Source organism: Lissotriton helveticus, chromosome 3_1 (assembly GCF_964261635.1).
Source record: "Lissotriton helveticus chromosome 3_1, aLisHel1.1, whole genome shotgun sequence".
Lineage (NCBI taxonomy): Eukaryota > Metazoa > Chordata > Amphibia > Caudata > Salamandridae > Lissotriton > Lissotriton helveticus.
In genome coordinates, this window is record NC_136061.1 from 1020727166 (window position 1) to 1020751455 (window position 24290).

General features: G+C 46.2%; 1 protein-coding gene across 4 annotated transcripts in view; it reads left to right on the plus strand.

Annotated features, from left to right (window-relative positions):
* The window catches only part of WIPF1 (WAS/WASL interacting protein family member 1), a 550722-nt gene that overhangs the window by 490301 nt on the left and 36131 nt on the right, over positions 1–24290 (plus strand). For 3 of the 4 annotated variants that reach the window (XM_078681536.1, XM_078681535.1, XM_078681537.1), the window contains one exon: positions 4402–5322. In XM_078681536.1, coding sequence (XP_078537662.1) covers positions 4402–5322 — 921 coding nt within the window. The remainder of the gene's footprint in view (positions 1–4401; positions 5323–24290) is intronic. The other variant, XM_078681538.1, reaches the window with a different exon arrangement.

Sequence of the window (24290 nt, forward strand, 5' to 3'; positions counted from 1 at the left end):
GGCTTACTTTTCAGGCTTCTTTTCAGACTCTAGCCATCTTCTTTTAGTTCCATCTGTAATTTCTTGGCTCTTCACGCGTGGTTCTTTTTAACATCGTCACCATTTTTGTATCTGAAGAAGTACTGTCATCATCGGTAGACCAAGAGCCAGAGATGTAGTCAAGTAGATTTAATGGTTCAAGTAAGTTGGTACAGGGTGCCCCACCGGGAGCAGTCTCCTGCTGCTCAGCCCCACTCAATCTAACTGATCACTCATTCAAAGAATGCACACACACCAAACATTCTATGACATCACACTCATGCAGGCTGAGCAGCCACGACTAGGAAGCATGGGATATAACACATTCGAAATTGTATATAACTAAAGATGATTGTGACGAATAAATAAGTAAACGTTTGTTATATATTCATAATTCCTTTCTGTGTTCTTTATTTATGCCTGCAGTCTCGTGCTTGCAAGCACGAGATCATTTCTTTGTTTTGGGTTCTGGAATGTCGCCCTTCAGTCGTGAAGATTCCCTGCACGTCATTCTGGATGTTGGCCTCTTCACGACTGGACGGCTCTGGTTGTGGGTGTTTCGGACTAATATACAATCTACAATAAACCCACGATTGAACCGCTACAAGCCTCCGGTTCCTCATTTAACATATTGGCGACGATCGGGATTTTCCTGCACCCACCGCCAGTAGGTCAAGTCTTCGAGACTCACCGCGACACTGCTGTTGTTCGTCTTCACTTGTCCTGCCTCCGGTCCAACTTTCCACCTCTGTTCTTCATCAGGTCGTATTTTGTAAAGTTGTATTCTGCCAAGTCTTACCAGCAATCCGAACGGATTTTATGACAATTTTTTCCCACGTTTATATAAGTCAGTTGCTGGCAACAGTCAGTTTCTGGCTCGCGCTACATCACGCGCGTTCACCATCAGCTTCTGACTCGCGCTACATCACTCGCGTTACGCAACAATACTACAACTCAAGCCCACCGCCCGTCGAAAGTTACGCTGTACTGTAACCCTGACAACGGCGTTGGTCGGCCATTTTCAAGCCTTCGTCCACAAATTCAGCGATAGGCACGCTTTACTGCCTACCACGTTTATTCCACAGATCAACAAAGCATCTATAAATCAAAGTTTATCTTCAGCGATAGACACGCTTTATTGTCTATCACAAATTCAGCGATAGGCACGCTTTATTTCCACCACGTTTATTCCACAGAGCAACAAAGCATTTATAAATGCAAAGTTTCTTTTCAACGATAGACACACTTTATTGTCTACCAAGTTCATTTACAATATAGCAAGGCATTTATAAACACAAGGCTTTTCTACTCAAGGTTTTCCTTCAACGATAGGCACGTTTTATTGCCTACCACCCTTCTCTACACCATTACAAAGCACTTATAAATGCAAAGTTTTTCTTCTTTTACTTTTATTTTTTCAACGCTCCCAACATATTTTTTCTCATAAGAAAGTTGTTTTCACTATGGCTTCTTCTCAACAGTTTCAAACACCAGCCCCATTTTTGCAAACTCCAGGAAAACCTCCTCTCATCTGGCGCAACTGGCTCAAAGGTTTTGAAAACTATTTGGTAGCTATTGACGCCACCAAATATGATCCTCCTCGCAAGGTTGCTATTCTTTACGGTTGTCTAGGAGTTGCTGCTCAACAAGTTTTTGAGAACCTTCCCCATATTCCTTCTCCTTCTGGCGATTCTGGTGACAATTGGAACATTTATCAAGAAGCCATTGCTCGACTCAATAAACAATATGACGATCAACCTAGTATTGTTTTGGAACGTCACAATTTTTTCAAATGCAAACAAAGTATAGATGAGAGCGTAGAAGACTATATTGCTCAACTCAGAATTCTGGCCTCTACCTGCGACTTTGGTGCTAGTACAGATGCTTCTATCAGAGACCAGTTCATTTTTGCTTGTTTTTCTAAAAAAATTCAGGAACGTTTGTTGAGTTGTAAAAATCCCTCCTTGTCAGAAACAATTGATATCGCAAAAGGGATTGAACGAGCAACTTATTCCTCTAAACTTTTACAAGAAAGCATCTCTCAACCTTGTATTCATATGGTTGATCAAGCTTGAAGTGGCAACCAAAAGAGCTTTTCGCTTAAAGCAGTTGTCTTGCAGATTGAGAGACTATGTTTTGGAGTAACTTTGTTACCCTTTCAAGAGGGGAAGATGTTATATATTCATAATTCCTTTCTGTGTTCTTTATTTATGCCTGCAGTCTCGTGCTTGCAAGCACGAGATCATTTCTTTGTTTTGGGTTCTGGAATGTCGCCCTTCAGTCGTGAAGATTCCCTGCACGTCATTCTGGACGTTGGCCTCTTCACGACTGGACGGCTCTGGTTGTGGGTGTTTCGGACTAATATACAATCTACAATAAACCCACGATTGAACCGCTACAAGCCTCCGGTTCCTCATTTAACAACGTTTGAAAGGAATATTTTTTTATTTTATTTGAACGAGTGAGAAGCTAACCTATTTGAAACTGGAGACACAGGGTTCTAGCTACTCCATCATTGTTAGCACACGGGCACCCACCTGTGCTTTTAAAACAATTCCCTGGTTAAGCAGAGTAGAGGCCCCATGCTTTTAAAGTAGACTCACTCTAACACGTTACTTCCTTTTCATGGATAGTGAAGAATAACAATCCAGAGAGGGAAGCTTCTGTGTAATTGGTAAACATTTACCATCCCCGGTATTCCCTCTCATACTTACAGATTAAAAATGTAAGAGTAGGTAGGTAGTCGATTAGATTTCATCTTGAACCATCATGAGACATGTCAACATTCTAAATTCAACCATCTGTGCACTAACATATTGGGCTGCTGTTCATCCGTGTCTAACTTCGTACCATTCCACTTGCCTATGTTAGTGACCACCACATTTCTTGGAAATACAGCCGGGTAGGCAATTCTTCCTCCCAGTCATTGGCGCTCTGTAAATGTGTTGGGAAATAATTTGCTTTTAGGTAAATGCTCTTATCGTTTTGCAATGAACAAAAAAATAAAGATTGATCTGCTAAACCAGTTGTCATTTCTTGAAATGCGTTTAAGCTTAGCAACGGTTTCTTCCTATCGTCTAGCACCGTGATACTCAAAGTACGGTCCGGGGCCGCATGCGGCCCTCCTGACCTTTACATGCGGCCCCCTGGGCAGCAGCAACAGCATTGGGCTGATGTTTACTCGATGCTCTAACATGACATTTTTTTTAAAATATACAGCGCATACTTATTTAAAGGTTAATTGCAGTTAGGGAAAGGAAGTAACTAGGCCCTTAATTGTAGGAACACCTTCATTCTTTCAGACAGCAAACGTGTACAAATACAATAGTCTTTTAAAATTTCAAAAAGTGTATTTCGTAGACCTGTAGAACCAATTCACTATAGTGAATCAAATTATAGCAGTACAGCTAAAAAGTATTTTTCTTTAAGTGATGGTTTTCAAACATGAATTTAGAAACGTTCATGCTTCTCCCCTCTCACCCTGTCAACAATGCCATTAGAGATTACGTCCAAGCACAGGAGATGGTTTTGAATAGCATGCATCCAGCAGTTATGTATTTAGAGTTCCTCTTATATGTGATAATAAAGAAAAAGGAGGGATATTGAAATAAAACAATTGCCTAGGGTCACACAATTCAGTCGAATGGAGAAGCCAGGATTCATCCCAGGTTTTCTGGTTGCACATTGCGTAATTACATTCAGCCACTAAATATACATGCATTGCTTCTCCTACACCGACTTTACACCCCCCGCTGCCATTAGTGTGGCCCTCGGTCACACCAAAGACCACATTTTGCGGTCCCTGGGAAACTGTTTGTGAGTACCCATGGTCTAGCAATATGTTTGCATTTGGTTAAGGGTACCAGATGACTCCTTGCTACTAAGTTTGTGGTGCGCCAGTCCTGTGTTACTTATTTATTTTTACATCATAAGGTATCTTGTTGTAATCTTAAATCACCTCAGGTGATCCAATCGAACTAACACCCTTAAAAAGAATGATTTGTAAAAGAATGGTCCGGGCCTCAGCACTGCGTCCTTGGCTACACGGAGTCATCTGGCAAACCTACATTTGGTAGAAACATACTAAGTAAAGGAATGGATGGTGTGCTGCCTCGTTCCTTGATTTAAAATGATTGCTTGTGTCGAACTCTTTAATCAGACAAGGAAGCAAAATTGCTTTATAGTTTCCATTTTATTAAACTTTGAAAGGTAAATACGATTAAAATGTAAAACCAGTTTGTGTCATTAGTTTTTACATTATTCTAATAGAATGTATATAAAAGATGAATGGTTGAAAGTATGTATTTTATATAAATATACTCACTATAGACTTGTCGCGTTTTATGTGGTATTAACTTTTGCCATTGACGCTTTATTTTTAAGACTCGGGAGGATGCAGATCCGCAATGCTACCACCAGGTGGGAAATCTACAACTGCACGGCCATTCTTACCACCCAGCGGTACTCCAAGAGGACCAGGTCCTTCTTTAGGGCCAAGAAGCAACCTACCAGAGCCGCAGAGGAGCCGAATGCCCCCGCCAAGACCTGAATTTGCTTTAAAGTTTGAAGGGAGTGCTACTCCTCCTCCTGTACCCAACACACCGAGGCCCGTCCCATCATCTTTGCAGAGCAGGGGTTCCCTGCCTGTACCAGGAGTTAGCCGACAGGGCAGCGTAGGGTCTACGCCTCCAGCCTTTCAACCAAGCAGAAATGCGCATTTTGGAGGGCAGGTCCGCCAGATATCACCGTCAACACCTTCAGTTCCATTTCTGAATCGACCACCTCCTCCTCCGGTTGGAAGGCCTATGGATGAGAGGCCTCCACCCCCTCCAGGAGGAAATAAGCCATCATTCAGCGTAGATGATAGGCCCCCACCCCTTCCAGCAGGAAATAGGCCCTCATTCAGTGTAGATGACAGGCCCCCTCCAGCAGGAAATAGGCCTTCATTCAGTGTAGATGACAGGCCCCCTCCCCCTCCAGCAGGAAATAGGCCACCGCTCACCCGAGATGTTCCTCCTCCACCACCGCCTCAAAACAATAAGCCTCCTGTACCATCCACCCCACGGCCTTTGTCTGTCAATCAAGGCCCTCCTCCACCGCCTCCACCTCCAAGCAGGCCTGGTGCACTTCCAATACCTACAGGTCCAGGTGGAAATGACGAAATGCCTCGACTTCCCCAGCGATACACGTCCCTAGGTGGCGTATCTTCAAATGCCACACCTGTGACACCACGTTCAGCTCCTCTTCCTCCAGCTGCAAACGAGAGGCCACCGCCACCAGTTCGAGATCCACCCGGCAGATCAGGTATAGAATATTTTCATTCAATATTGAACATTTTCTTTAAGAATATTAAATGACAAAAAAGTTAAGCATGTTAAATTATATACTATTTCTGAACAACATAATCAAAAAATATTTATCAAATCAGTTTCCTTAGCTTTACAAAGATAAATGCGCACAGATGTGCATCGAGAACATATTGAACAATTTGTTTGGACTGAAAAGTGTCTGCTTTTTTAATGCACTTCATTACTATCAGTTTGGTCAATCTGACCCCCTACATTTTCAAATTATACTTCTTTCTGTAGAGAAATACTTTTTGGAAATTTCATATCAGCAGAAGTATTGAACATCATACATCTTAACGATGTAGTCTCTTCTGCAGACCACTATATGCTCTCAAGAGCTGGCCCTCCCATAGCATACAATCAAAGTAATGCAAAGACTTTTAGGAAGACAAGGCTTCCCCTAGATTTTTAATGTATATATGTTTGGTTAAGGTTAACAGATGCCACCAATGCCACAAAACCTTGATGCTCCATCCATGGGTTTCCGTTAAACATTGCAGCCTTTTTGGGGAAATGTAGTGCTAGTACACCTCAGTGAGCCAATTGAACAAACAATCCCATAAACAATTATTTTTGTTTAAAAAATGGGTTTATGTGCATGGTTAATTCATGAAAGTAAAATGAGCAATTTAGATGACTAAGGTTCCTGTCCCTTTGACTTCGGTAGATCTGGAAAGTGACGGGTCTTTGACCCATTGATCACAAGAATTCTTGTAACACTTTACTCCTAGTAAGAATGGGAAGAGGTTGGAAAAAACACATTGCGAACCCTGAGACTACAATTTCACAAGGAATACTGAACAGTAAAAAGAAGATGCCATTAAGAAATTTGGTACAAGCTCTTATGGTCCAGCACTCAACCAAACAGCAAAACATTTTGACAAGTGATACATGAGCTACTATCTAGAAAGGCCACACATCAAAATGCAGGGATTGCGGTAGAATCCTGGGAAGCCCACATTCGATCAATGTATGCCCTGCAAGCCAATCACAGTGAGGACAAAGGCCACCAAATCAAAGTGGTACAGTCGACATCACATAAAGATGAAACCTGGGAGTCCAAAGAAGCAAAGGTAGAACCCGCATCTCATCGTGGCCAAGCGGACCCTGCAGAAACCTAGAGTTTTATACGAGAAACCACCAGAACAATGCAGTGAAATCCTGGGAAGCTCACATTTGATCAATGTATGCCCTGCCAGCCATTCACGGTGAGGATGAAGGCTATCAAATCACAGCTGTTCATTTGCCGTCATATAAAGAAAAAACCTGGGATTCCCAAGAGGCAGAGTGTAGGAAAGTAGGATCTGCTTTCATGGTTGCCCCCCTTTTTGCTGGAGTCAGTATGCTTTTTTGACAAGTCTGAATGTGATCCTCATACTCAGGACCCCAGTCACTATGTTTCCTATCTAAATTTAACTATGGTAAGTACTTATATACCTCCACAGTTTGCTACTGGTGTGCCCCTATAAGTCCCTAGTTTATGGAACTGAGGTACCCAGGGCATAGGTACACCAGGGATCTCTCATTGGCTACATTATGTATTGTGCCACCCATGAGAGACCACTCAAACTGTGACTACAGGCCTGCAATTGCAGCCTCTGTGAGCTGGTGCTAGCAACACTTATGACAGACATACGTTTTCTTATATCTGAGGTTACTACACTTAAATCAATGTCACCCCTAAAGCAGGCCTTTCAATCCTGAAGGCATGGTGCTGGGTTATAAGTGTGTGGGTGCCCCTGCATGAGCAGGACACCCCTACAAACCACTGAGTAGCTTACCCAGGCTTTGTAAGTGCGGTCAGCCATTTTGATACATATAGTGGCCATCCGTGATAGCTAACTATGTAGTGGCTGTGCCGAACTTGGGAATGTTTGTTATCAAACATATTGGAATCCTACCCCACACGATTACCAGTGTTGGAGGTATGATTTAAGGCACTGGGGGCTCCTCCAAGAAGCCCCCAATACTCCTATTAACAGCCTTCCAGGGTCCGTCAGCAAGCTAGTGCTGCTGCCGACCCCAGATACATTTCTGCACTCCTGCTGCTGAGCTGAGCTTGAGCAGGGGAAGGTAGAACAATAGGTTTCCAATCACAGGGAGGTGTGACTGCCTCCCAGACAGGACTTAGTGGATTGGGCTGGAGTGGGGGTGCTTGTTAGCACCGCCAGACTGCTTTGAAGGGCACATTTGGTGCCCTCCTTGCATACTCCGGTTTGAGCCAGTTCAAGGAGCCCCCGGCTTCCTGGTCTGGCGCAAAACTGGACAAATGACATTGGAGTATCCTCTCCTCTGTCCAGCCCTTCCTCTGGGAGGGACCCCTGAGTCGTCCTAACCCCTTTCCTAGGGTATTTAAGGGCTTACCTGTGAGTGGGTCCTCAGATGCATTGTGGGACAAGACTCAAGCTTAAAACCATGTTACTCTTCGGCTCTTTGGACGCCTGGACCGAGACTGCATCAAAGAAGACTCCTGCTGCTCCTGGTCTCGATGTTCTGCAAGTTTTCTTCATCGTCTGTGTGTGTGCTTTTTTCAGGATCTTCAACAGACCTATGGGCATCAAGGACACCCAAAGTAATCTCCCTTGGAGTGAAGAAGTCACTCCCCTGCATCTGCAGGCACCGCAACAAAGCTTACCAGTCTGCTTCTTCTGATGTCCCACTGACTTCGAAAGGTTCTGCAACTAACTCAAGTCCTGACCTGTCGTCTCTGTAATTTTGAGGTCAGCATCCCTCATCAGCACCACTGGGCCTGAACCTCCGTGCACTGTTAGACTTGATGTTGGCAAGGCTTGTTGGCCCTGCACTCCAGAGATCTTCAGGCTACAAGAAGCTCCAGCATCTCTTCCTGCCAAGTACAGCGTCTTCACTGCATCCTCTGCACTGTGGGCCTTCCCTCTTTTTTTGTTTACTTTTTTATTGAAAAAGAAAAATATAAAGCAGCAATTACATAATAATGAAGTCCACAGCAGATAAGTACATTGTTCGATACAGTTGAAATCTGGAAAGCATAGTTCAAACCCCTCCGTTCGGTCATATCAATGTTAGCAGGTATACCCATCAAATAATGCACACATAGTAGGTTAAGTTTGAGAAACAATATCTACGCCTTTCCCTGCTTGATACGGAAGTGATCCCCTTAGTCAATGCCAGGTAAGGGCACATCATCAATGCCAGAGATGTCCAGCAGCCGCTGCCGTTACATCGCAGTTCCACAGTAGGGCACAAGCAGATCCTACCCCTGTATCTATTCCAGTTCCCCCATTTATGATCCCATTTCTTAGGGCAACCCCTATTTTTAAAAACATCTTTCTCAGCGATCATTGCCCTGTCCATGTCAGCTGCCCAGTCGCGCAGAGCTGGGACCACCCCCACTCCCCATTTCTCAGCGATATTGCATTTTGCGATGACCCCCCTCTCAGTGAGGCCCACGTTTGCTCCGTTAGTGTTAGGTCAGTGGCCTCCCAATTATTTAGGAGACATAGCTGGGGGGAAGCCTTCAGCGCCTTGCCACCTGCTCTCGCCATCTGTTTTGTTACCTTGCTCCATTAGGACTGCACTAATGGGCAATCCCAAAGGATATGGAAAAAGGTGCCCGGCTGTTGCCATTGCTGGAGGCAAAGGGGGTCATCCCTTTTACCTATCTTAACCAAGGTCCCAGCGTCTAAGTATATTCGATGAAGAATCTTCAATTGGACCAGGTGCAATCTCATTGGGGTAGCTACTTCTCTGGGGGATGCCAGGGCATCACGCTAGTCATCATCTTCTAAGTCCCCCAGGTCCGCCTCCCAACTTTGTCTTAGATGCAGTAAAGGGTCCGGACGATTATTTATTAGCGGGCCTTCCTTCTTGGTGAGCTGCTCGATGTCCTCTTGCGACTCCTGTGCATTCGGCCTGTGGGTCCTTTTGAGGGTCTTCTGCTCCAGTAACCCTCTCCTGCTTGGGGCATTCTCTGCCTCTCCTGCTTGTGGTGAGTCCCTTGGACCTTGCTGGTCTCAATGTTGCTCCTTCATTTTCCACACTGGTTACAGCTGCCAAGGCTTGTTGGTGCTCCCTATTATACTTATTATACTTAAGCAAGGGTTGAGAGACCTCCACCTAGGCTGGAAGGGTAGAGAAGTATGCCAGGTGTGGCTACATCCTCCCGAGACAAATCACTAACTACTATAAGTATCCCACCCAAATTATAAGGGCTCAGCACTATACTCTCGTGGCGATACCACGATCGTGCGGGGAAGGAAGCAGTTCCTTTTTGTTTAGTAACACTCACACACCCTGTTGGTGTCATGCTTCATCATCGGGTTCACCCTGACTACTAAAAGTCAGGGTGGGCCCAACCATATTCCAGGGAGCACTTTGGAGAGATAGGCCAGGAGGTCTAAAGATAAAAGTCCTCCTACGTCTACCCTAGTAGTAATATGAGCATAATGCAATTGCTGTGATTATTTATCATGTGGGCTAATGAAAATAATTGACATCTACATGAACGTGACCTAGTATGGTACAAATCTCCATTGGTCCCTTTTGTCAATAAATACACAGAACTACACCACCCATGATCCTTAGGGCCTGGTGTAGCTTTCTGCATCCTCCAAATTAAATATTAGGTATAGCCTTCATTGCAACCAGGGAGGGAACTTCGAATTGCCCTGAAGAAAGCCCAGGACCCAAGAGGCCAATTTTTAAGGGCTGAAACATGTTGGCAAAATACTAGGCAAGACACTAGTCATAGGACCATTACCTCCTCAACGCAAAACCGCCGTGGTGCGGGTGTTCCTCAGAGTGGGCGGGGCTCCGTTGGCTGACGGCAGCACCCGCGAGGTAGTGCTGCCGACGGGAGCACGGAACGGCTTAAGACCCCCTGTATATAAAAAAAAAAATTTAATATCTCCTACACCTTCACAATAAAAGGTTACCTGGAGACATAGGAGGACTTTTGACCCCCTGGCCTATCTCTCCAAAGTGCCCCCTGGAATATTGTTGGTGCTCCCGCTGGACACCGACCCCCCTGGTTCTCGACTTCTGGCTTGGGCAGCTCGTCCTGCATGGCTCCTGGTGTTCCTCTGCGTCGCCTGGTCCTCACAGCTGCAGCGACATGGTCACCATCATCACTCCTGCACCTTCCGACATCAGTGGGCATTGCTCTTCCGTGCCTCCTGGTCACATCCGAGTGGAATAGACTCTGTTCCCTCTGTTTGTAGGTTCTTCACTTCAAGAACCCACCTGTGGATTCCACCGAATTTTTTCACAATCTTCGCCAGCGGCATCTGTTCTGAATTCCTCCTTTGAGGTCTATGGCAATTTCCCATGTCACTTTGCACCTATGCATCCGGCTTCCCTGGTGTAGGTGTCCTGCTTCCTGAGGTGTCCACGTTTGGGGTGACTCTCCAACCTTCTGTCTTCTTCAGGGTCCACTGGGATGGGTCCTTCTTCACAACTTTAACCATTGACTTATATGGAGTAAGCAGCTGTGTTTCCACTCTGTACACATCCTATGTGAGGTTCCTGGATACTTACCGTGGTTGGTCCTTGTGTCTACAACACACACTACATAGAAGAGGGTCCGAGGGCTGGCTTAAAGACTCAAAACTAGATAGACGCCCCTGCTTACAACAGTTATACACAAAAAGTATCTAGGAGTCAGACAATGAGAGAGAAGAAAAGAAAAGAAAAAAGCAACCGCTCCATTCATCAAAAGCCCATGGCAAAACTGTAAAGATCGAATAGCACCACGTGATATGTTAGAAATCAAAAAGCACGTGATGATTGGGAAAATCAAACCCAAGGGTAGGTGGAAATATTCCCATCAGTTGTCGATCTGTACCGCCACTTTTGCATCATGTAGGTTTCTCCTTACCCAGGAGTTAATGACTGTGAGAGCAGAACGACTCTTATATCTACGAGATTGACAATGTAGATTAAAGAGTCAGTGTAGAAAGACAGCTGAAAAAAGCAGTGCAAAGAAAAAGGTAAGTAGTGATAAACTAAAATTAGATGAGACTGAGTAGAAGTGTGATTTTAATGATTTCTCTCAGCCCTCCAAGATTAAAAAATACTTGAAAAACAACAGATTTAACAAAATATCTGTTTAGCGGAAATTGGTCACTCTGGTGACTGCGATTGCATTAACTCCTGGGTAAGGAGAAACCCACATGATGAAAAAGTGGCGGTACAGATCGACAACTGATGGGGAATATTTCCACCTACCCTTGGGTTTGATTTTCCCAATCATCACGTGCTTTTTGATTTCTAACATATCACGTGGTGTTATTCGATCTTTACAGTTTTGCCATGGGCTTTTGATGAATGGAGCTGTTGCTTTTTTCTTTTCTTTCCTTCTCTCTCATTGTCTGACTCCTAGATACTTTTTGTGTATAACTGGTTCCTTGTGTCCCCAGCATTCTGAGTCTCCTGGTCCAGGTCCTGACTGGGGTCACAGTTCGCATTCCACTTTTTTGGTATATGGTTTGGTCTCCCCTTGGAGACCCCTGTGTATTGTGCCTACTTATTTGCAATTGAAGTATTGTGTATTTGTGTTGATAACTCTGGGTAGGAGATACACCAATGTGTTAGTGAGTGTTGTGTAATAAATAGACATATTTTATATATACACTGTGTGGTTCTTTTTCGTTTATCTTACACTACATGATTAGATCTGGTAAAACAAGCTTCTTAACACTCCTTCTGGATACGCCTGAAGGCTGCTGTCCACAGCTACCACTTAGAGAGCTTTCTGTGGTTCTCTAAGACCATTAAAATCACTATAAGGGTTTTCTGGATTATTGCAAGGGGCTTCACTTAAATAAGTGTGCACCACATACTAAACCAGCCTCCTACACAGAGTTAGTACCCACAACTCATGGTGGCCAAACATACCCTGCAGAAAGCCAGAGTTTTACAAGAAATCACCAGAACAACGCAGTTTCGATGGTGTATATTATGACATACCAAGGAAGCTGAAGGCAGAAGGGGCCACAGGCCCGAACAGATCCACTAACACTCTCTTTAAGCAGGACATTACCTGCTGGGCTCACTATTTAGCACCTCTTTTTGACCAAATCTTTTGCACAAATATCACTTCAGATTCATGAAAAGGTAAAATCTTTCAACCCATCTATAAGAATGGAAGTCCATCCTCACCAAACAACTACAGGCTAATCGCTCTCATTAATGTGGAAGAAAAACTATATGTGTCAGTTATACTACAAAACCTGCAAGCATGGATCATTGAAAAAAATGTGATACCACGAATACAAACCAAATTTAGACCAGGCATGAGGACTCTCACAAACCTAACAGCACAAACCATCTTAGCAGAGACAGCTAAATGGAGTAAAACTCAGCTGCTCACATGTTTCTTTGACGTCAAGTCTGCCTTTGACTGGGTCGCATGGCGCCATCCCTGGGCAAAATTGGAAGAGTGGGGCATCCCAAGAGACTTGTTAATGGCAATTATAGCGTTGTACACAGAAACCTGGGTTCAGGTGAAAATAGGACACCGGATTAAAGTCACGAATTAAATTGTCACAATGAACGGTCTTAAACAGTGTTGTGCGCTGGCCTTAAGTCTGTTTAACCTATATCTAGCAGACTTTGTATGGTACCTTCCACAAAAGAATAGCCATCCTCCATTCCTGGCAACAGAGAAAATAGGATGCTTGCAGTATGTCAATCAATCAATCAATCAATAATATTTGTATAGCGCGCTACTCACCCATTGGGTCTCAAGGCGCTGGGGGAGGGGGTGGTGGGGGGGTCCGTTACTGCTCGAAAAGCCAGGTCTTGAGTAGTTTCCTGAAGGAGAGGTGGTCCTGGGTCAGCCGTAGGTGGGTGGGGAGGGAGTTCCATGTCTTGGCCGCCAGGTAGGAGAAGGATCTTCCTCCTGCGGTGGCTCTGCGGATACGTGGTACAGTGACGAGGGCGAGGCTGGCCGATCGTAGCTGGTGGGTGGGTGTGTAGAACGTGAGGCGGCTGTTGAGGTACTTCGGGCCCATGTCGTGGAGAGCCTTGTGTGCGTGGGTGAGGAGTCTGAACGTGATCCTCTTGTTGACGGGGAGCCAGTGCAGGTCTCTCAGGTGGGTCGAGATGTGGCTGTTGCGAGGGATGTCCAGGATGAGTCGTGCGGAGGCGTTCTGTATGCGCTGGAGTCTTTTCTGTAGTTTGGCAGTGGTTCCCGCGTAGAGGGTGTTCCCGTAGTCCAGTCGGCTGGTGACGATTGCCTGGGTGACTGTCTTCCTGGTTTCTGTGGGGATCCATCGGAAGATCTTGCGGAGCATGCGCAGGGTGTTGAAGCACGATGATGACACGGCGTTGACTTGTCTGGTCATCGAGAGGGAGGAGTCCAGGATGAAGCCGAGGTTTCGTGCGTGGTCCGTTGGCTTGGGGGTGGTGCCCAGGTCAGGGGGCCACCAGGAGTCGTCCCAGGCGGAGGGCGATGATCCCAGGATGAGGACTTCCGTCTTGTCCGAGTTCAGTTTCAGGCGGCTGTTCTTCATCCACTCGGCGACGTCTTTCATCCCTTCGTGTAGGCTGGCTCTGGCGGTGGCGTGGTCGTTGGTGAGGGAGAGGATCAGCTGGGTATCGTCGGCGTAGGAGATGATGTTCAGGTTGTGTTGGCGTGCGATGGCTGCGAGGGGGCTCATGTAGACGTTGAAGAGGGTGGGGCTGAGTGAGGATCCTTGTGGTATGCCGCAGATGACTTTGGTGGCCTCGGATCTGAACGGGGGGAGGCGAACTCTCTGGGTTCTTCCAGCGAGGAACGAGATGATCCACTCCAGTGCCTTCTCTTGGATTCCGATGTTGCTGAGGCGCTGTACTAGGGTGCGGTGGCAGACAGTGTTGAATGCTGCAGAGAGGTCCAGGAGGATGAGGGCCGCTGTTTACCCATTGTCGAGCAGGGATCTAATGTCTTCAGTGGCTGCGATGAGGGCGGCCTCGGTGCTGTGGTTGGCTCGGAAACCGGACTGCGAGGGGTCGAGGGATTCATTCGTCTCGAGGAAGGCGGCAAGCTGTCTGTTGACGGTCTTCTCGATGACTTTGGCAGGAAAAGGGAGGAGCGAGATGGGGCGGTAGTTCTTGAGGTCGGTGGGGTCCGCTGTTGGTTTCTTCAGGAGGGCGCGGAGCTCGGCGTGCTTCCAGATCTCCGGGAAGATGGCGGTGTTGAAGGAGGTGTTGATGATGTCACGGAGTTGGGGTGCGATGATGGAGTCGGCCTTGTTGAAGACGTGGTGGAGGCAGGGCTCGGTTGGTGATCCGGAGTGGATGGTGTTCATTTTGCGGGTGGTGTCTTCGGTGCTGACCGGAGTCCAGGTGCAGAGGGTGGTGGTGGAGGGCGTTGGTTCAGTGGTTGGGTGCGTGGTTGGTGCGCCGAAGCTGTTGTGTATATCGGCGATCTTGCAGTGGAAGAACGAGGCGAGTGAGTCGCAGAGGTCTTGCAAAGAAGTGATGTTGTTGTTTCCGGCGCTGGGGTTGGAGAGCTCTTTGACGATGCTGAAGAGTTCCTTGCTGTTGTGGGCATTGTTGTCCAGTCGTTCTTTGAATGCTGTCTTCTTGGTGGTGCGGATCAGCTGGTGGTGTTTGCGGGTGGCGTGCTTGAGGGCCGTCATGTTGTTTGTGGTTTGGTCGTGGCGCCAGGCTTTCTCGAGGGCGCGGCAGTTCTTCTTGGAGATCTTGAGTTCGTCGGTGAACCTGGGGGCTTTCTTGCTGCCGGGTCTGCTGGGAGTATTCTTCATTGGTGCGAGGTCATCTGCGCAGTTGGTGAGCCACTGTGTGAGGTTGCTGGCTGCTTTGTTGGGGTCCGTTGTGCTGGGGGGAGGGTTCTGGCGGAGGAAGGTGGTGAGCTGCTCGGTGGTGATCTTGCTCCAGCTCCTGCGAGGAATCTGTTGCGGGTGGTGGTGGTGGGTCGTGGTTCTTCTGAAGCTGAAGTGGATGCAGCTGTGGGCAGTCCAATGGAGTCCGGTGGAGTGGCTGAAGGAGATGTGCTTGCTGGAGGAGAGAACGGGGTCAAGCGTGTGGCCGGCGTATTGGGTGGGGGTGTTCACCAGTTGCTTGAGTCCGAGGTTAGCGAGGTTGTCCAGCAGGGTGGTGGTGTTGCTGTCCTTGTTGTTCTCCAGGTGGAAGTTGAGGTCCCCTAGGAGGATGTAGTCGGCGGAGGGGAGGGCGTGCGGCTGATGAAGTCGGCGATGTCTTCGCTGAATTGGGTGCATGGTCCCGGGGGTCTGTAGATGAGGGTGCCCCTGAGGGTGGTATTGTGGTCGGTGTGTATCTGGAAGTGGAGGTGCTCGGCGGCGGTAAAGGTATCGTTGGAGTCGGTCGAGATGCGGATGGTGTTCCTGTGGACGATGGCGATGCCTCCTCCGGTTTGGTTGACGCGGTCTCTCTGGGTGATCTTGTATCCGTCCGGGATGGCTATGGCGATGTCGGGCGCTGAGGAGGCGTTCATCCATGTTTCTGTGAGGAAGGCGACGTCTTGTGATGTTGTGTCGAGCAGATTCCAAAGTTCGACGGCATGTCTGTGGACGGAGCGGGTGTTGAGCAGGATGCACTTGAGGTGGTTGTTGCTGGTGGCTGGTCTTTTGGGTGCGGTGCAGGTCTCGAGGCTGGTGAGTTTGCCGGCTTGGCAGCTGAAGGGTCCGTGTGTGCGTTTCGGGGTGGCTCGGTTGCAAACGGGGTTCCAGTCGGGTTTGAGTGCGTTGAGGGTGGCGGCGGCGTAGGTCCTTCGTGTGGGCTATCATCGTCGGGGGCCAGGGGTCCTGGCGCTGGGCGCGGTCCAGGCGTAGACGGGCTTGCCTTTGGCGCACAATTGACGCGCCCGCTGCGCGTACGCGCGGGTTCCATTTAAGGCGAAGTGGGAGGGAGGAGCAGCTGGGAGGCGGGAGCGGGGGGGCCAATGGGGTTGACAGAGGTGAAAAGGGGTGGGGCCGCGAGGGAGCAGCGGCGGGAAGCGGGGAGCGGAGGGGGGTCACACTAGGGGACCAGTGAAAGAATACAAGGCGCAAAATCCTATTTACAAAAAAGAAGCACTAAACATTAATCACAGTAAAAAAACAGAACAATGACAACTGGGCACAGAGGGGCAAAAAGCGGGGAAAAACGGGCGCAAATAGCGAGCAGCAGCGAGGGGGCACCTGAGGTCAGGGATGGACCTGTGGCGCTGGGGGAGAGCCGCACCTACAGCTGGAGGGCCGTGCGGCGTGGGTGTGTCCTGGAACAGGTCACCTGTCCTGGAACAGGTCAGGTGTGTGGACGATATTGTTCTCCTGAGTTAAACACCTATAGGCCTGCATCGCAGTATGGATGCTCTAAAAAACCTACATGGACCACTAAGTGTTAGAACTAGGTGCCCACGGATCCCACACTGCGAGCTGAGTCCTCGGCTCCCATTGGTGCATCCATTGATGCTGGAGGTGTTGAGGAGGTCACAACGCCTGAACGCAAACCCACCCTGAGCCGGTGTATAATGTTTCCTCATTGTGCTTCTCTCTGCATGTTTACTGCTCACACAGCTCACTTCCTCCCCACAAAACTTTTGCAGTTCCCTCTCTTGGTGGTCCAGACGTAGCCTCTGATTCGGAGCACACACAACCACGTCCTTTTTAAAGGGCCTTACCTGACACCCGTGTCCAAAGGTGCTCCACGTCCAGAATAAGTCATGCTCCACTTAATTGTTGGGGTGGGTATTCCCTATGACTGATGTCTCCATATTTATGGTGCAGTGGCGATTGTCACTTCTCCGAGTTTCGTTTCAGGAAAGGTCCTCGATAGTTGTTGTGAAAGCAGCCAAGATCTGCAGATCCTGCAGGCTTCCTTGGGTGATAGTTGGACTCAGATTGGCAGTACCGCGTTTTTGCATTTTTCTGATATGAAAAAAGATGCTAGTTACGTGTGCCTGGGTCTTGGACGGTACTCGTTATTGGTACAGTGGTTTGCCGGGCTTTTCTCAGCGAGGTGTGGTTCAGGTAGTTTACCACCGTCTCTGGCACGTCACAAGTGTAGGGGCGCGTGGGACTCCCTGAAACTCTATTTGTGTTAAAGGTTGTCTTCATGTTCGCCCTAAATTCTCAGTACTTGGTCCGATACGGAATCGTCTTTTGCGGGTGCTGTATTTACACGAATTCATTTATTTCAGACCCTCATAAAGAAACATTTACTTTTGGGTCCATTTTATGGCTGGGAGAAGCCTTCCGCAAACTAGATGTGTGATTACGGTTTGCAGCGCTTGTGGTAATTCGCACGTGGATGGCCTACACAGTGAGAACTACGGATTGCGTTCAACTAAATTCACGTAGTTGGTGGCAGTGTAACTAACAGGCAGAGGAGGCCCAAGCGACGTTGTTTTAACGCCTCTGCAAATTGACACCTGGATTATTCATTAAACCGAGATAATCCAGGACTAGTACCATGGCCACATAGAGACTGGTTAGGAGAGATGCTGCGGGTGAGAAGTGAAGCTGCATCGTCAGCAGGAAGGATGGACGAGGCGTGGCCTGCAGACTCCGGCCCTGAGGGCGAGATGAAGCCGAGATGGTTCTGTGTGTATTGGACTTGAACTCTGCATTTTGGAAAACAGGGGACCCCTACACTAATAGGTTTGCTATAGGTAGGGAAATAACAATTTTGAAAAAAACTTATAGCAAACAATAAATTAATACATGCCAAGACCTCTCACCCATACAATAGTGAATATAGCTACAACACACTCATACGACCTTATATATATATATAGTGACAAAAATATATATTGATATACAAAAACCTTTTTATTTCAAATAAATAATTGTTTGATTCTTTTGTTTGTCCTATATACACTTTACATATGGATGGTTGTTATAGTGCAAAATTCAATTATACATTTTATAGAAATATACACATATAATAAAACATGAAAACATAGACACATGTAACACAAAACCCAAAAATGGATCGGTCAGTATTCTATTGTGGTAGGCAAAAGCGGTGAATTTTGACTACGCGCGATGTACATCATATAGATAGGTGAGGAAACCATTCTTTTTACAAACAGTTATTCTCCAAAACCGGACCTCCCGACGGTGTGCTGATAGTTCCAGGTTTTGGAGAATAACTGTTTGTAAAAAGAATGGTTTCCTCACCTATCTATATGATGTACATCGCCAATTCTGAAATAAATACGAAATAAGAAAAACCCTCCCCTCCTATCCTGCTAAGAAAAGAGGACTATTTTGATTTATATCGAGTATATTTGCCGGCCTCCAAAGAATCAACTAAGGTGTTTCTGTTCCTCTACGTTTCTACTAAAAGATATCAATGATAAACATCGATTTTTGGGCATAGTCCCTGACCATAACTCGACTTATTATCTCGACCACAGATTGGATTTCCATATCTTGTGTATGTCATAAGAACATCTACGAACACGGTAAATATAACTTGTTGCTATACCCGATTTAAATCTACTGGAAAGAAAATAGATGTGGTCTCCATAAAATATCTCATTGTTACCAACAAACAGATATAACAAAAATTTGTTGTCCTGTTGAGTATATATGCGAATGACGGTCACCTGATGAAGGCAGAATGCCGAAACGCACGTAGTCAAAATTCACCGCTTTTGCCTACCACAATAGAATACTGACCGATCCATTTTTGGGTTTTGTGTTACATGTGTCTATGTTTTCATGTTTTATTATATGTGTATATTTCTATAAAATGTATAATTGAATTTTGCACTATAACAACCATCCATATGTAAAGTGTATATAGGACAAACAAAAGAATCAAACAATTATTTATTTGAAATAAAAAGGTTTTTGTATATCAATATATATTTTTGTCACTATATATATATATATATAAGGTCGTATGAGTGTGTTGTAGCTATATTCACTATTGTATGGGTGAGAGGTCTTGGCATGTATTAATTTATTGTTTGCTATAAGTTTTTTTCAAAATTGGACTTGAACTCTGTACACAACTACATAATATGTTCGAGGCCTTGAATGGCAGCCTAGAAGATGCGCTAGAACGTGATCAGGGTGAAATAACTAGTATTATATTAAATCTCATAATTCTCGCCCTTTGCATTTCAGCCTGGGGCAGCTTGTCTCGCGATGTGTAAAATATGTGTTCATGACTTTCCCTCCTATATACTCCACGTCAGTACCATTCACCCCTCAATCGTCACACTCGTTCATCAGTCCGCTTATATTCATTCGTTATCCATGTTCACACTCATTTACCATCCATTCATTAACCACTCATGTTTTGGTCACAAATGAATTCTCCTTTTCGTCCATTTCACTTCATGTACTCTTTCTGTATATATCTACCCATCCATCCATAATTGAATCATTCATGCACATATCCATCCGCAAAGTGTCATGCTTGGCCATCTTTTAGTCTTTGATATGTGAAACCACAGTCGCCCATCCCTTCACCATCGGACATTCATTCGGTCATTCACATTTACAGCTGTACGCATTCATCTACTGGCCTTCATTGTATGGTGTATTTATACAGCGCCATACACAGTCTCAGAAGCCATCCAGGAGACCCGACGCGAAAGAAAAGGCAGGCCAGTGAGGGCCTCCTAAAGTCAAGATGATGCTAGACACGTCATCGATGAGGCGGAGATTTATTCCAAATCCTGGCCCCCGGATTAGCCATGGGTCTGACCGCACAGCAAACACGCTGATTGACGGGTGTGTCGTGAGTGTCGCCAGATGAGAGCAGGGAGCTGGTGGACTCGTGGCGAGGGAAGCTCCCTCCTAGACCTGTAAAGGCATCTGGCTATCCGTCACGTCCGTGACGCAGTATCCCGTCCGACTTCCGCCAGGATGTAACTCAGGCCCTGCACTCGTGGCAGAATAAGGAGGCTGACATAAACGTTGTCTGGTCATTTCAGAATTCAAATATTCATGGCACTTTATATGCTAGAGAAGTAAGAAGTGATACCATATAAGTATGAACAAATTTGATTCTATCGCGGTAGGTATTAGGAGAGATGGATTACGTCTGTAACCGATTTAATACAGTTTTAAAATCAGTGTGTAGTTGTTTAGTTTTTGCCGTGTGCTCTTTCATAGTATCATTACTGGTCTGTACAGAACTGAATTTAATGCAAGATGTTCAGTTTCTGGTGCAGTACCGCCCCCTCTTGGAAATTGGAAAAACTATTTTAAATTAACGTGCGACTAAATTAAAAAAAGCATTGAAAAAGCCAATGCAAGATATATTGGTTTTGTCAATGTTTTTAGTCATGTTGCCCAGTAGCATGGCTGAAAGTAAAAAAAAAAAAAATACACTCACTCACTCACTCACTCACTCACTTACTCACTCAGTCACTCACTTACTCTGACGTGGCCAGCGTTGACCCAGTCCTAGCGCTCTTATTGTCTTACGTTCAGCCACGTTGGACACCAGCTGCTCTACGGTGCAATATGACAAACATTTTTGACAAAGCCAGTAGATGTCGTATAAACGAGACCTATTGGCTTTACCAGTATTTGTTTTAAATTCTCCTCATGCGGCTTTGCTAGTGGCGATCTATTTTTAGGTTTGCGCCTGGAAGAGCTGGGGACAGAGAGAGAAACTCTTCACCATAAAGCACAATTGTGCACCTAGTATTTATTGGAGGAGGGGCTAGAAACAGTGAGGCCCAAAGGAGAGGCCCACCACAACCCTGGTGTGTATTCACCCTAAGGCTATTTTTCACTTGCAGAGCAGTATTTGCTCGGTTGCGTGTGGATCGCAGAGGATCAACAAACGCTTAATCCATCTGGGATACCTTATGCCTGCGGGTTGGCGCTTGGTACCAGCTGGACCCTCCACTCTTACCTTGCCTCCAGCTCTTGTTCCGACTCCTCTGCCAGCGTTACAACCCACGCCGGCCCAGGCACGTTGATGTTGATGCGGACTTCACTGCCTGAAGAAATGGCTCTCATTTTCCTTTCCAACGACAGTCAAAGTTCGGCTCACACACAGATCCAATTTAAATCCATTTTTTTGCACGCAACACTATTCCAGTTTAGACCCAGCCATATACAAATCAGTCTTGATCCTGCTCTCCATAGGAACAGCCCAGCCCAAACTTCCAGGCCAGGTCCTCCCTGGACCAGAATCAAGAATCCGAGGACCGGTTTCGCGGTTTCACCCCTCTGCAAATCCAAGTAGTACTCCAGCCATTTCAAAAGAGTGATTTACAAAATTGAGGTTGAGACAGCAAAATTGCACTGGTCACTATTAATAAAGTGTGTACACTCCAGTGGTGCAGCGATCTGGGAAACCAGCCTTCTAACTTCCCATACGGGAACAGAGTTCCACAGAAACAATCAGAAAAGGCAATCAGCCCTCACCATACATTTGATTAATTGTATCAGCTGCACAGTCGGACACAATTATTATATATGGCACAGACTCCTTTTCAATTTTTAATCAGGATTTACTTTATGTATGTCTTATATTTTTTTTGTTGGTACCATTCCCTAAACCCTGTTATATAACCCACTTTGGTAATGTTTCAGAGACCAGAACATGCCAATTCCTACGTAATATATCAAAGATGTGACTACTGTGCCTGTTATACTGTGTAATAAAAGTTGGTTCCCTGTTCATCTGGGATTCCCTCTTTTTAGAGGTATTTTTTAGAATTAGGGTTTGTTTTCTATCCAGCTTAAGGGCCTTTCTTTGAGCTTCAACGAGGCAATGATTATTTTAGCCTTTTTCTTTCAAATCCCGTTTGATATTCTGGAATCTCCTATTGAACTCTAAGCCCCGGCTACAATTCTGCCGTGCCCTCCCCATTTCCCCATAAGAAATGGCATTTATGGTGGATCTAGAATGGGCACTTGGGGCGTGTAGCACCCCGTAACAGGCGGTGTGCTTCTTAAAGATGTCACAGTGAATTTTTCTTTGATTGACATATAATGTCAGATCCAAGAAGTCCGTGTTCTGACAGTGATACCTAAGAGTCAGTTTCAATTTAAACCTGTTATTGTTAAAATAGGTGTGATAGGACAGTACATTTTCAGCTGTTCCATTCCAAATCATTAAAATGTCATCGAGATATCGTCCATTGAAGATATTATTTGTCCAATCATGTGAGTCAGGGCCCCAGGCATGCTTCAACTCAAATAGACCCATAGGATGGAGCAAACCTGGAACTCAAGGCTGTTCCCTGTTTCTGGAGATACCAATCTCCTTTATTAAGAAAGACTTTTTTTGTTAATACAATTTCAACCATTTCTAATATCATAAGATTGTATTCCAAATGACTTGCATTACATTCGTAAAGGTAAAACTTCAGAGCCTCAAGGCCACATTCCATTTTGATACACGTATATAAGGGTTGTCTGGATTATTGCAAGGGGCTTCACTTAAATAAGTGTGCACCACATACTAAACCAGCCTCCTACACAGAGTTAGTACCCACAACTCATGGTGGCCAAACATACCCTGCAGAAACCCAGAGTTTTACAAGAAATCACCAAAACAACGCAGTTTCGATGGTGTATATTATGACATACCAAGGAAGCTGAAGGCAGAAGGGGCCACAGGCCCGAACAGATCCACTAACACTCTCTTTAAGCAGGACATTACCTGCTGGGCTCACTATTTAGCACCTCTTTTTGACCAAATCTTTTGCACAAATATCACTTCAGATTCATGAAAAGGTAACATCTTTCAACCCATCTATAAGAATGGAAGTCCATCCTCACCAAACAACTACAGGCTAATCGCTCTCATTAATGTCGAAGAAAAACTATATGTGTCAGTTATACTCCAAAACCTGCAAGCATGGATCATTGAAAAAAATGTGATACCACGAATACAAACCAAATTTAGACCAGGCATGAGGACTCTCACAAACCTAACAGCACAAACCATCTTAGCAGAGACAGCTAAATGGAGTAAAACTCAGCTGCTCACATGTTTCTTTGACGTCAAGTCTGCCTTTGACTGGGTCGCATGCCGCCATCCCTGGGCAAAATTGGAAGAGTGGGGCATCCTAAGAGACTTGTTAATGGCAATTATAGCGTTGTACACAGAAACCTGGGTTCAGGTCAAAATAGGACACCGGATTAAAGTCACGAATTAAATTGTCACAATGAACGGTCTTAAACAGTGTTGTGCGCTGGCCTTAAGTCTGTTTAACCTATATCTAGCAGACTTTGTATGGTACCTTCCACAAAAGAATAGCCATCCTCCATTCCTGGCAACAGAGAAAATAGGATGCTTGCAGTATGTCAATCAATCAATCAATCAATAATATTTGTATAGCGCGCTACTCACCCATTGGGTCTCAAGGGTCTCGAAAAGCCAGGTCTTGAGTAGTTTCCTGAAGGAGAGGTGGTCCTGGGTCAGCCGTAGGTGGGTGGGGAGGGAGTTCCATGTCTTGGCCGCCAGGTAGGAGAAGGATCTTCCTCCCGCGGTGGCTCTGCGGATGCGTGGTACAGTGACGAGGGCGAGGCTGGCCGATCGTAGCTGGTGGGTGGGTGTGTAGAACGTGAGGCGGCTGTTGAGGTACTTCGGGCCCATGTCGTGGAGAGCCTTGTGTGCGTGGGTGAGGAGTCTGAACGTGATCCTCTTGTTGACGGGGAGCCAGTGCAGGTCTCTCAGGTGGGTCGAGATGTGGCTGTGGCGAGGGATGTCCAGGATGAGTCGTGCGGAGGCGTTCTGTATGCGCTGGAGTCTTTTCTGTAGTTTGGCAGTGGTTCCCGCGTAGAGGGTGTTCCCGTAGTCCAGTCGGCTGGTGACGATTGCCTGGGTGACTGTCTTCCTGGTTTCTGTGGGGATCCATCGGAAGATCTTGCGGAGCATGCGCAGGGTGTTGAAGCACGATGATGACACGGCGTTGACTTGTCTGGTCATCGAGAGGGAGGAGTCCAGGATGAAGCCCAGGTTTCGTGCGTGGTCCGTTGGCTTGGGGGTGGTGCCCAGGGCGGGGGGCCA